The sequence below is a fragment of the Indicator indicator genome, chromosome 26, assembly GCF_027791375.1.
Source record: "Indicator indicator isolate 239-I01 chromosome 26, UM_Iind_1.1, whole genome shotgun sequence".
NCBI lineage: Eukaryota > Metazoa > Chordata > Aves > Piciformes > Indicatoridae > Indicator > Indicator indicator.
The window spans coordinates 5,049,967-5,063,589 of NC_072035.1; the positions used below are offsets into that span (position 1 = coordinate 5,049,967).

The 13,623-nt window shown below is 45.3% G+C and overlaps 1 protein-coding gene across 1 annotated transcript; it reads right to left on the minus strand.

Annotated features, from left to right (window-relative positions):
• Positions 1–4,350: 4,350 nt before the first annotated feature.
• Positions 4,351–11,535, minus strand: PUS1 (pseudouridine synthase 1). The gene is made up of 6 exons (XM_054392908.1): positions 11,440–11,535; positions 10,868–11,092; positions 9,312–9,449; positions 8,530–8,632; positions 7,556–8,253; positions 4,351–4,564 (listed from the first exon to the last, which is right to left on the minus strand). Exons 1-6 carry the CDS (start codon positions 11,533–11,535, stop codon positions 4,514–4,516), a joined length of 1,311 nt encoding a protein of 436 aa, XP_054248883.1. The 3' UTR covers positions 4,351–4,513.
• Positions 11,536–13,623: the final 2,088 nt, after the last annotated feature.

A 13,623-nucleotide genomic window follows, 5' to 3' on the forward strand; every position in this document is an offset into this window, starting at 1 on the left:
CTGCCAGGACACAGTGGGGTTGACACACTGTTTCCTCTTGCTGCACCTTGGAACTTACTTACCTGCAACCTTCCACACATGCCTGAAATTTACTTTGAAGCCTGAAATGAATTTGCCTCCATGAAAATGAAAATCCAGCTCAGGAATATTGGGCAGTGGGGCAGACATTGCAAATGACGTAAATGAACAAGACAGGTTCTTCACAGAAGTAAAATGTCAAGGGAAAGTAGCAGTGAAGTGCCAAAAATGAATCTTATCTAGACTTTCTTAATGAGTGCTCTGTTTCTGTGGTTACCCACAAAACCCACCAAAGAAACCCCAGCTGCTCAAAGCCACATACAATATAACATGCAAATCTGTTACCTGTTGTTGTACAGGACCTGGAGTTGGGACCAAAATCACATGCTTCTTATCACAGTCTGCTGGCAAGGAACAATGCAAACTTGACAAGTTTGGTCCATTTTGCTGCTGGTTGTGCTCCTGGTTGATCTGTTGAGCCACTTGAGGAACAGGAGGCATTCCACCTGCAGAGAAACTTCTTTAAAGTGTGATTTCAGTAATTAATATATTGGAGTATCACAAATAATCAAAGAAAGGGGCAACACAGACTGTCAGCTAGTTGGTCAAATCAACTTTCTGCCATAGCACAACAAAACTGCATACAAGCTATGAAGATGCAGATGAATCAGTGTGCTAGCCCAGAATGTATTTTTCCACTCTTCAACACCAAGATCTTTCTAACATCACCCTGCAGAGAGGTGACAACTAAGCAACCAATCTCTACCAGGGTATCAAATGACCAAAAAGGGAAAATGTCATGCAACAACATCAATTAAAGAAAACAACAAATGAGGCACAGAGGGTACCAATTTAAACCCAGTGCATGGAAAATGAGATGTGCAGCCCTCACGGAGATTTCTAAGATTTTCTCCAGAGGGCTTTTAAATCATCTAATAATTGGTATTAGATATAACGTTACAATTATGGAAAATCTCATTACAGCAATTATCTACAATTGCAAAGCTTAAAATGTAGATTTGATCATAAATACTTTTCCATAAGTCTTTAATATATGTACTAGATGTATCAGCATTAAAGGTCATGACTTTTTTGTTGTTGTTTAAACTGTTAATAAAACCAATGATGAGTCTTTATGTGGAGACCTATTTTGGAAGTAAAATACAGTTAGCCTAATAAAGTAGCTCATTATCAATAAAATGATCTACCACTCCCAAACCTCAGCCACATTTACCTTTGGTTTAACTTTTAAATTCGCTTTATTTTGCTATGAAATGATTTTCATTGGTCACAGAATTGCTTCCTGCCCAACCTAGGAATAGTTCATCTCAATAGTCATTGACCTTTTAACTCAATTTTAACACTTCTTTTTCACTCCAGTGGATTTATGCAGTGACTTTCTTCCTAGAAGTCAGACACAGAAGACTCCTGCAGCACATCCTGAGTCTTGGCTGGATACATTTGAAGATGACACAGAACAGTCAAGAGGCGCTCCTGGCTCTCTCCAGCACACCGATTCAAGGCGACTCATGATGGCCGAGGCCACAGTCATCGTGGGCACGCGGAGGGGTCGGTGCTCTGACACACGGCTATGCCCTCGAACAAGGGGTGATGCCTGCCCTCACTCATGCGATCCCCACACCTCTTGTCCCATCAAGCACTGCCGCCTGAGGTGCTGAATGATTTATCCTATACCTGTGCCACGGCCTCGCATGGCATTGACACAAACCCGAGCGGGGTTTCAAGGCTTGGGAATGCAATAACGCACTACTAGCCGGGCTGTGAAGAAGCTTTAGTGAAAAGACAAAGTTATCTGAACGCTCAAAGGCACCGCATTATCAAATCTCCCCTGCTGCAAGGCACCGCAGGAGCCGCGGAGGCAGCTGCCGTCACCTCTCCTGTCAGGACTTCCCAAGCGCTGGAATGCCCGCACCCGGCCACGGAGGGGCCGCGGTACCCGAGGTGGGAAAGACGCAGCTCGCTGGGCATCCTCCACCTTCCAAGAGAGAGCACAAGTACTAATCCCAGTTTAGCAGCCCTGGTACGGCACCTGGATGCGCAGACAGCAGCGGGGAACCCGCCCACAGCCGCCTCAGAGCCCCTGCGCAGCCCGAACTCTCCATCGCCTCCAGCCCTACTCCGCCTCCCACCGCACCCGGTGCCCCACTCCGGAACACACCTGCGTCACCGGCCCCAGCTCCGACACCACCCACTCCCCCCGCCGCTCCGGCACACACCTGGGCCGCTAGCCCCGGCTCCGACGCTCGGGCAGCGCTCGGACAGCCGGCGAGCCCGGCGCATGCGCGCTGCCAGCGGCCGCGGGGCAGGCACCTCCCCCGCGCCTGCGGCCAGTCGAGCCCGGGCGGCGGCAGCGGGGTTCAGCCTCCCTTCAATGCAGGCTTGCCCCACGGGCCGCTCGCCAAGCCGCGTCTCGGAGCCCCAAGGAGGGTCACTGGTGGGGAACACCCAAACGCAGGCACCTGCCAGGCTCTGGCCGGACCCAGGGGTCAACCGGGCCTACTGGGAGGGCTCGCACCGGCCTTTGTCTTCTGCTTCAGAATTTAAACCACTCTGTCTTCATTTAATTTTTTTTCATTAGGAGCTGAAATACCATATTAATAATCCCCATAAAAGAGCAGACATACCCACAAATAAGAAATACCAGGTTTTTAATTACTGTTTTGTTGTCTCCAAAGGCTAATCATTGATTTCTACCTAGATACACGTCAGTTCAGGGGCCTTTATCATCAGAAATAAAGGTTTGGGTTTTTGTCTGAGTGAAAGGGACAGAAAGAGACTAATGCAGATAAGGTCATGAGTATGAACCAGCAGGGGATCTAAATTAAAATCTAGGTGCAAGTCTCTCTCCAGAATGATTTCCACACTTGTTTCCAGAAAACAGAGCAAGGTCTTCACAATAAAACAAAAGGTTTTAATTAAAACCTGGATAAACAAGAAAATTCCTTTCTAAAGGACAGCTGTGCTCCAGCAAATAAAATAAATTAATTCCAGAAGGAACTATAAAATTAGAGGCTTCGGCCAGAAACCACTGAATGAAGGCGCAAAGATTTGACTCCTTATTTTTAGTAACTACCACATTACAAAGCAAGGCTCCACACAAACCCAGTTAGAGAAATGTATCAAGCACTTGTACTAGTACTCAAATGCTTGAAGATCCCATTCCAGCCCTTCCAAAAGCATTCTAACAGGCAGGGAGGGCAGGAGGACTGCTACCTTTGTTTTTTCTTCCACCAACTCCAAGGACAGTTGGAAAAAAGAACCAGAAGTCAAATCATAGACAGGGAAAGAAGAACAAGAACTCCAGAGTATGCAAATCCCCCAAACACAGAAAAATCAAAAATCAATTCACAAAGGAAGACAGTCCCCAGACATGTGCTTCCCAGTGCACACATCCCTCTGTTCTAAGCAGCTTGGTGGGAATTAAGAGTTCACACACAAAGTGAATGCAAAATTGGTTAATGCCCAGAGGAAGTCAGCACCGTTCTTTCACACATAATAAACTGATTCCACCCTGAACTGAGCAGATGGCTAAGTAACTTCCACTAAACCAGCAGCAACACATTTAGTGATCCACCACAGCCTATGCTAAATGTTCATGGCTGCACACCGTTCAATCTGCAGTCCTAACAATTAATTTACATCATCTCCTCAAGTCTCAACTGCAGGTATGTGAAAAGACACCTCAGGCGGAAAAGACTCAATTACACACAAAGCTTAGGTTGATGTTCTCAAATCTGCCCAAGCATGTGGGCAATACTGGGAGGATGATGAAGAAGAGGTCTCATCTTGAAATGTATTGTTCAGTCCACATTCCAAAATTAAGACCTCTTACTGAGTAAGGAATCATTTTCAGACTTGAAGAACTTTTGAAAAACACAGATTTGTTTCAATACCAAAAGAATTCACAGCAGTCAGCGTGATAATGAGTTGCTAACCCATGAGTGTTATTCCACAGGAGTCACAGATGAATTGGAAAATAAAAGCCTAATGGTGTTTAAAGGTCAAGTAAAGATGAAGAAAATAATAAAATATCAAAAGTTCATGAAGTCACAACTTCATAATAGCAATAATAATTAAAAAAAAAAGGTGTATTAAAATGTTTTGCCCCATCTTTATGTAGAGATTGTACATAGTTAAAATACTATTTTCCAGGTAAACACATAATAAAAACATTATTCAAAAAGCAATTAAGATATCCTGCATTACAAGATTATTTTACAAGGCTTCTCTCTTGTGATACTATTTTCAAGTATACCAGTCAGGTGAATCAGTCAGTGGTATGAAAAGCTTCTTGCACTTTTTCTACTGCACTCTCTTTCCCACCCAGTTTCTCCTGGGCACCCATCCGGTTCTTGTTCTGCAAGCACACAAACTCCTGCTTTTCTGGATTCTTGGATTTAGAAAGGCCACTTTTTTTTTTGTAGACAAAGGGAATTGCAAGCAGTCAAGGTTCCACATCCAGCCATTTATTCAGTTAGTCAGAATCATCACCACAACCATCGCTGCCTTCGAGATCACTGCTGTTCTGCAAAGTAAAATGGAAAACAGCTTGTTAGTGTTTCATTTACATCTAGAGACTGACCTAAATCAAAGACATTGTCTTGAAACTTCTCCAGAAGCAGAAGAAAATGGGGCTAGAACCCAACTTCGTGTCTTAGACTTGCCTACAGCAACAAATCTGTGATGGTCAATGATGCTCCTTGCAGCACAAAATTTGTACATTGAATTACACTCCCCAGCAGAAGAAATTTCTTTCCATTTACAACTGCATGATTACAACCTACAGTATGTGGGAAACCTAAATGTGGGAGAATAGCATGAAATGCTGATGTTTAAAATAAATGCAGGTGAGAAAAGTTAACCAGTGCTTTTCCCATGCAAGTTCTTCAAAAGTTAAATTTGTTACATTGTCTAAAGCCAGATTTGAGAATTTTTTTTGTCTGCTGCAGAGAATGTATGCCCAAACTGTAGCAGAGAGATGCAAGGGCTCACTAATACTTTTTTAAAAGTGAAGGCAGTTGTACAAAGTAGTATTAAGGAAATACTACAAATGTTAGCAACTTACAAGGAAACTGAAGTTTGAATTCTTAACTGGGAGCCCCTCCTTCAGGAGTGAGTCACAGTGTGATAAATTTAGGGGAGTTACTTAATTTTTTGAAGCAAGTATTTTGACTGATATGATTGGCACCAAACGATTTTATAAAGAAAGGCTGACATGACAACACATCTGTAGTTATTCCTTTTATTCCTCATTTCCACTTGCTGAAAACATATAAACCTCCAAATGCCTGGAATGTAACATTGACAATTTAATATCCTATGACAAAACATTCTGAGAGACTCAGACAGTTGTCTTCGTAACAGCAAGCACAGCTCATGAAGTGCAAACAGCCTGCAGAATCTCAAAGGAGCCTCTCCTATCATCCCTTATTTGTCTTTCTCCAGACAGCTTGTGCTAACTGCAATGCCAAAACTGTATGTGGTTGAGTTTAGATAACTCAAGCAGGCCTGCCTCCTGCTAGCAATTCATCTGTGAATTTGAACCTGTCAGCAGTACATCCTGTCAGCATTATCATCAAGACCTTTGATCCAGGTAAGAACTCTGCAACACATGGTCTCATTGGGTCCCATTTAACTACACTAATGAGGCATTTGTCATAACCTTCTGTCACAAATGTCCTCATACAGCACTATCTTCAGGAAAAAAAAAAAAAAAAAACAGGTACCATGAACACAAAAATAACCCTGAGAAATTTCTGGTATCTTGCTTATACTAGTTGTGATGGTTTGAAACTGTCTTTTTAATTTTTCCTTGCAAAATTCAGAACAGAGAAAGTGAAAGAATGTAAATAAGTCACTATTGGGTGTAAGAAAGCAAAATAACGATTGTTCTAAACACTTCCATTGGATAGATAGAAATGTTTAAGAACTATTACCCAAAACAAAGTAGGCACTCTGCACATTCTGCGTTCGGCAGTGGGGGCAGTTGCTGGGCTGTCTGGCTGCTGTTTCTTCTTCTCTTCTGGCTGAAGATAACACACTGACCTTGGCAGCTGAGTTAACAACTTTCTGCTCTAACTAAACTCTGCTTCTCTGTCCAGGGGGGTCTGGGGGGGAAGCTCCTGGGAGAGAGAGGCCCCTTTGGGAGGGTCCCCTTGGGGGGAAGCAAAGGGAGATCGATTGTGCTTTTTTTTTTGTTGATTGTATATATTTGTGAATGTTGTGAATTTTGTATATTTATACATATTCATTGCATTTCATTGTAGATTTTAGACTCTGCTTGTAAATACAGCTTTTCATTTGCTTCCAGACTGAGCTAGCCTGGTTATTGTTGGTGGGGGGGGAATTTCAGCTCACACCGACACACTAGTCAATGAGGCTATAGATCTTATTTGATGTGTTGACTCTTTCCCATGCTCAAAAAATGGCAGAGACAGGAGTAAACCTAACATTCTTCAGAGTGAGATCGTTACTTACACAAAATGAAGCTAATTTAAGGATACCATTAAGTGAAGAAGAGGTCATTATTTTCTCCTGAGCTGCACTACACTGCAGTTTTAGCCATGCCTTTCATTTGTCCCTCAAAGATCTACCAGCCCTCTCACCAAGAAAATATGATTTTCATACAGAACTGTAAGTACCTTTAGGTCACCACATCCGACGTCTCACTCAAGCAGGGCTTGCTGCAGTTTGATCAGGGACTTAAGCACTCAAACACTGTTGTATTTTAAGTCACTCCAGCAGTTGTCAATTTCAAGAAAGGCCCTGTGAATTTCACTAGTTTCCTTATGTGGTTTCCAACCTATCTCTAGCATGCCCCAAATATCTTTCCATCCTATTCTTGCAAGGATTATTCTACATATGAAGCATAAAAACATTCTTTAACCAAAACTCTAATTTTCTTTTGGTTAGAAATGTACTGTACACTTTTGGTTTACTGCAATTTATAGCAATTTCTGACAGCAGTTCCTGTTGTCAGAAATCAGATTCTGCACTATCCACTTTCACTCAGTAGTTGTTCTGATGAGCCATTCTGAGCTCATAGCAGATTTACTTTAAGAAGTTGGTCCTAAATTTCCCTTACTGCAAACCTTATCTAGTGAACAGGGAATTAAACAAATTGTGAATTGGCCCCAAATCAGAGAATACAAAGAGTCAGCAGTTATTTAAAGAGAAATTGTCAACCTGGAAACTAGTGTCTCAGACAGCTTCACAACAGCAAAGGCTGGTAACGTGTCCACAAGTTCTGCTGCCTGTTTTTAATTCTAAACTGGCCTGTGCTTTAAAGAATTCCTCCCTCCCTCCCTCCACTGCCCTATGCAAAGCCCTGCCAAAGTAACACCTTGTGGAGTTCATTCCACTCTCATCAAGTGCACTAAGATGGAAAATACACAATCCGTACTGCAGGTGACTGTCACCTTCCATGGCATACTCACAGAACAACCAAAATGTTACTAAGGAAAGAGCCACTCCAGCTTGACAGCTGGTTTGATAAAATAACCATTTCAATCATTACCTTGGAATTTTTGTTGTTAACTTGCATTTCCACAGCAGACGAGTTGAAGTCATGAATGGAGAGGGTGTTTAGCCAGTTTGCCATGGATTTCTCCTCCCTTTCCGTGTTGATAATGGTAGGATAAATGTACTGCTCTTTGAAAACAGCAATCTTCTCCTCCTCCTGCGTCCACTCCAGCGGCTCGTGCAGCCCATCGTTCCCAAAACGCCTGTTGTACTTTTCAAAGTGTACTCTTTCCAACACCAGCCCAAGCCCAGGGGCCTTGGGGACATCTACCTTCTCCTCCCCCCAGCTGCGCTCTATGATGGACTCAGCAGCATAACCTTTCACAATCGCTATCACCAGCCCAATCATCTTCCTTATCTGGTGCATCATGAAACTCTGACCTTTCACTTGGATCACTGCAAATTCAACGTTTTCCCTCACAAAGGGCTCTCCGCAGTACATCTCCATGATGTACCGCTTGGCGCTGGGGTCCCTGGGTCCCTTCTGGGATGTGAAGTTGTGGAAGTTGTGTGTTCCTTTATAGCATGCAAGCAGTTTATTGACTTTGTCAAGGGTCTCTCTGTCCAGTCGATAAGCCTCTTCTTGCACATCATGGTCTTTATGGGCAAAGGCAAACGTTGGCAGCATGTAAGAGTAGGTTCTGGCATCACATTTATTCTTGGAGTTGAATCCCCCAGTGACTCTCTTCACACCTTGTTTTAAAAATGACATTAGGATTTTGATTCAGTAGGTTACAATCTCCTTGTGATCTCACTCCTACCAACAGCAATAAGTAAATAAGTAAACAAGTAAAGCACATCGAAAAACAAATTTGTTTTGTGGGAGTCTACTTTCAAACTAACTGAAACATCTGGATTTATGTTAAAACAAAACTGCTTATGAGTAAAATCAGAATGGAAAGGGAAAGACTTCTGCAGAAGAAAGCTTCTGTTAGAAAACATTTTCTCTGCCCATTCCAGTATCCTTACCCAGAATTCTGATGTGAGAAGGAAGATGGTTATTGATCTTTTCTAAGATGTCATCTATTAGCCTGACCTTTAGCGACACAATCTGTCCAGCTGCAGACACACCCTATAAAAACCACAGAACACACAAACACATAATTATGTACCTTGGAAGCTCTGGGATAGCACTTGCAGAATTGAAATAGCTGAAGAACAAGTTCATTCCTTTTTCACACTGGTAATTTCAGGCTGAAGCGAGGCAAAGGCAAGGCCACAGGCAGAAATCCAAGGCAGAGTACTCCTGGGACACCTGCTGGTGCTGTACAGCCATAGCACACCTTGGCAACCTTAGAGAGCAGAACATGACACTCCCTTCCACAACATCTCACTGCATCTGACTGCTCTTAAGTAAAGCACCAACAGAAATTACTTATATGTAAGATTAGCTATGAACTCAATCCAGACTTATACCCCTGCTGCAACAGGCTTGAAAGCAACTGAGATGCAGCACATCAGCCAGGCAGCAACAGTGAGGAGCAGGAAGAGCAGGTTAGCAGGATGAAAGAGAGGAATGTGACAAAACCCACAAAGTTTAGGTATGAAGCACCAGCTCTGCAAACACCATCTAATCAATATCCTGCACTTCCTAAATATTTGCTTGTACTTAACAGTGAAGGAAAGAAGTTCCAAGCAACATTCTCTCTATCTGCTAGTGGATTTCACTCTAGACAATGCTTTCCAGTCAATCCCAGTGGCACTGGCAGGGGTACAATAGTTTATGAGAGCACAGGCACTAACTAAGGTACCTTATCTGTTCGAGCACACCGCTGAAAAGACATTTTCTTCATATCTTCCCCATGATTTTCTGGAATGCAGCCTGACTGAACAAGGGCTGAAACTAAGTCATCTTCAATTGTCTTGAACTGCGAGGATCCCACATTTCTCTAAAAGGAGGTATATAATAAAAATAAGAAACAGAACAAACAGTAATAATTGGATAACTGAAGATGGTAAAAATTTTGTTAATCAAACATTGCTCTGAAATGTTTTAAAAGTCTTCCCTTCACAGTCCTAAAAGCACTGCCATTCTCTAACAAAACTAACTATTCTTTACCAAAGTGTTAACAAAGCTTTTACATTTCAATTTACCTCTGGCTGCTATTTCAAGTAAAGGATGATTTCTAATTTCACTTCTGCAATGGAGCTTTTTAATGATTTCTTCATCTGCATGAAACAGCACCAATGAAATACCAATGCCTGCAAGTTAACAGTGGCTGCTCCACACCCTATAAAAAAACACAAATGCTGTTTCTGGAATTAGATTGGGTTGCTGTGCTCACCTGAGCTGCTGTATATTGCAAACTACAGGCGTCTCCATTGACTTCTGCACAACTCCACTTGCGTGTAAGGCTGCAGAGCACACACTCCACACACACTACTCCCTTAAAAGAGCAGTAAAGTTGGCAGGCACTGACACAAACGTGCCCACAAACATAAGGTTTACTGCTGTTGAACAGATCTGCTTTGATGCACACGCATGAAAGACTCCCTTCCCCATGTGCACTCTTATCAGTTATACCGTGGAGCTTTTAAAGTACACCTCAAGAGTGTGCATGGAGCTTGCAGTACGCTGAAAGGAGCAGCAGATGGAGCAACATCATCTTCCTGCTGCCAGTACTGGGTGCCACAAGCAGGTCTGATGCTGAGGCACTGCTCAGCTGCTGTTGCTGTAACAAAGCAACATCCCTTTCCTTCCACATACAAACACAGGCATCTTGCAACAGTTTTCCTGTTTTTAAGCTGCTGCAAGCCATCCCATTAGAACCCATCACAAAAAGAATTTAAAATATCTTCAAGTACAGATAACCTTTTCATAGAGACAGTAACACCTGAAATAAATTTGCTTCATTCAAATACACAGATCAATTCTCTGGAATCTGCGTGTAATGACACAACTTGAGGCCTAACCTGTAAGAAACTTAGCCCATCACTTTGAAATGAAATCACTTTCAACCAGAAGCTGGAGCACTGTCAGAAGGGGATCACTAGACAGCATCTCAGATTTTGACAGAACCACAGTGCCCATGTCTGAGTCTCAAGAGCCTGGTCTGCAACAGCTTTTGGAGGATCATCTTCTAATGCTCTATATTAAAGGCAGACTCACTAGAATCATCAAATATCTGAGATGCACCATTAACTATTTGTATCCAAGTTACTACCAAGCCATTTGAATACAGGCATGCACTATTCCTGCCCCAGCTTTTCGAGCTGCAGCTTCTTCCCTACTCATCCACTGAGACTACAGTCATAAACCTAAAATAAACACATAAAACAGGCAACATTGTTTTGCCAAGCCACATACTTGCATCCCGTGGTAGCCTTTCCCTGAGTACGCCATCAACAACACAATCTTCCTTTTGGGTGATTTTTTATTCTGGTCCTCCACATCTTCCTCATTTGCACCTGTCTTCAATCTTTTGTTTTGATGCCCATTTTCTTCCAGCCTTTCAATCACCTCACTGCTGCTGTTCAGTCTCTTTGTCTGGCTGGCAACCGCTGCTCTCAGATCCTCAGCCATTGCGAAAACCTGCGAGTGACAGACAGAACTCAGCAATGAATGAGGCAAAAAGTGACAGCAAAGTGGGGCAGCAGAGTGGGCATCCCGGGGTGTTTAACAGGAAGCAGGGACGGCGTCCCCGCCTGCTCCCTCCTAGGCCATTTCACCTCTCCTAAGGCTACCGCCGTTCACTGGAGGAGAAGGGAAGCAGGGCCTGCACAGCCTGGAGCACACTGCAGCCCTGAGCCCGCAGTCCGGTGCGCCCGCCGGGAAGACCGCTAGGACGAGGAGAGGGCGAGCCGAGGCGCTTCCCCCCGCGGCCTGCCCAACCTCTCCCACCTCCCCAACGCGAGCGGCAAGGCCCGGCGTGTACGCACTCTGCGCAGCCGGCTCCAGGGCCCACCATATACCGCGCTCCCCGGCGGGGAGAGGCCGCAGCTCACAACCCTCAGCCCCCACCGTAGCCACAGCATCGTTCCCGAGGGTCCTCCGGGCGGAGCGCGACAAGCCGCGGCCACCGCAGCGCCAGCCCCAGCCCCGCGCCTCCCGCCGCCACTTACACGGGAGCGACGCCACCGCGCGGGCGCGCCGCGAGACAGCCACGTGCCACCCTACGGCAGCCGCGCAGGGACATGGCGGAGCCGTGCTGTGGGGCGGGGCCGTGCTGAGCGGGCTCAGGCGGAGCTCTGCCGTAACCCCAGGGCTTGCGGGGGAGATATCCTGCTGCGCCTCCATGCGGAGTGGCGGAGATTCCCGCCGTAGGGACACGGATAGGGCATTGCATTCCTGTAATAGTATAAGTATAATATAAACCCGTTCGCGTCAGTGTCAAGGCCGGGTCCTCTGGTCCCCGGCCTTGGAGCAGGACAGGCCCTTCCTGGGACGTCCGGCAAGGCAGCAAATCTTTCTGTGAGCGTAGTTAGGGATGACAAGGTGATCCGGGCTCTGCTCGGGGCTTTCCAACTGACGGGCAGGAACCGAACCTCTGCGTCCCGGACTGCCTCTGGCTGTGCAGGGACACAGAGGAGGGACACCGCCTGCTCAGCCCTCCCGCCGCACAGTGGCCCTCGGGAGCGAAAAGCCTCTGGCGTTATTAAATTAAGCGAGAGCAGGGAGAAGGGAGACTGAGGAGTGCAGCCCTGTGGTAAACACTAGCTGTGTAACTAAAGCAGTCTGTTCTTGCCGTACAAAAACTGGCGCTGCCGACAGCACTGCAGTCGCAGCGAGAGGAGGACAAGAAGTGGGAGGATGTACTCAACATGACAGCACAGGTCTGGCATTAAAAGCTCATGGTTCATTTCCCAGAGGAACGTGCCATTGGTCCCTGTCCCCTCCTTTCCACGCAGCCCCTGCTTGTGCCGTTATCAAGCAGAGGCATCTGCGGTTTGGTATTCCCGTCAGGTTTTCCTCCAGCCGGCTTTCGCAAGCAGCAGTTGTGCTCACGTCTTCTGCAAGGAGTTCTTTCTGCGGTGATGCACTTCATGGGAAAGCTGAGTACAACGGGCAACCTTATCAGGCAGCAGCATGTACCTCCCAAGAAGCCAAATGCACCTGGAAACTTTTTTGTTAATGCTACGAGCTTCAGTGCTGTAGGATGGAGCTACCCAGATAGGACGCAGGTTCCTGGCATGCTGTGAGATTAGAGTAAGAGAGCTTCGTTTATTCATTCAGATGGAAAATGGAAGGGTTGGTGTTTCCAAGCAAGCCAGATTATCAAGCACAGCCTTGTTGTTTCTGCTAATAAGGGGAAGAAATGGCAGCACGTCCTTTTTTGAACTGACACTCAGGAGTTATTTCAGTAGTGGAATGGGGCAAGGGGAAGATTTATCACACGGTCCCAGCTGTACTTTGTTTAGAGAAGTGATAAAGGATCTCCTGTCACAGAGCAGTGCTGCTGCCAAGGGAAACGGGAATACAAATTCCTCTATCGCTTCAGCCAGGCTGTCTGGATCTTTTTTTTTTGTTCTCTTTATTTCCATGGGAAGTGAAGATCATGTAGTCACGCTGCCTGTCTGTCCACCTCCAACACTTCCACCTCCTTCCCTGCTGTGATTTCTGAATTTGGCTCCTTCCAGCTAAATCTGAGTGAGCGAAGAAGGTCCCAGCTGATACAGGAACACAGTGGTGGGATGAGAGAAAGACTTACATGGATATCCCACGAGGGAAAAGCCTTCAGCATTCCAGTCCCTTACCCCTTCCAAGAGCAGCAAGGGAGCTTCAAACAGGCAGCACAAACTCTGCTCTCAACCCGCCATGGCATGTGCTGCCTCTTTCTTTTTAATTTTAGCTTCAAACACGTAGCTACCAAAGGCAAGGAGAAATTAAAGTGACTTGTCAGAGTTGCTGCTGTCAGTCAGTTCTGTTGGAGTCAACCCTAGGAAGGCAGATCCTCAGGGATGTCTCTCTCAAGCAAAAAGACACCAGACACATGGCTGCAGGTTCTGCCGTGGAGCAGAAGGTGCAATTGCAGATCTGCAAAGCCTTGCTTGGGTTGGATTTCCAATGCACAGTGAGCACCCAACATCTTCAGGAGCTAAATAAACCAGGGTGTCATTCCTCTC

Excerpts from the sequence above, each read along its gene's own strand:
- PUS1 (XM_054392908.1), bottom strand. The coding sequence starts at position 11,535 with ATGCTGTGGCTACGGTGGGGGCTGAGGGTTGTGAGCTGCGGCCTCTCC. Across the intron at positions 9,450-10,867 it reads AAGGCTACCACGGGATGCAA|AGAAATGTGGGATCCTCGCA; the intron begins GTATGTGGCTTG and ends ACCTCCTTTTAG. Across the intron at positions 8,633-9,311 it reads GGTGTGCTCGAACAGATAAG|GGTGTGTCTGCAGCTGGACA; the intron begins GTACCTTAGTTA and ends TGGTTTTTATAG.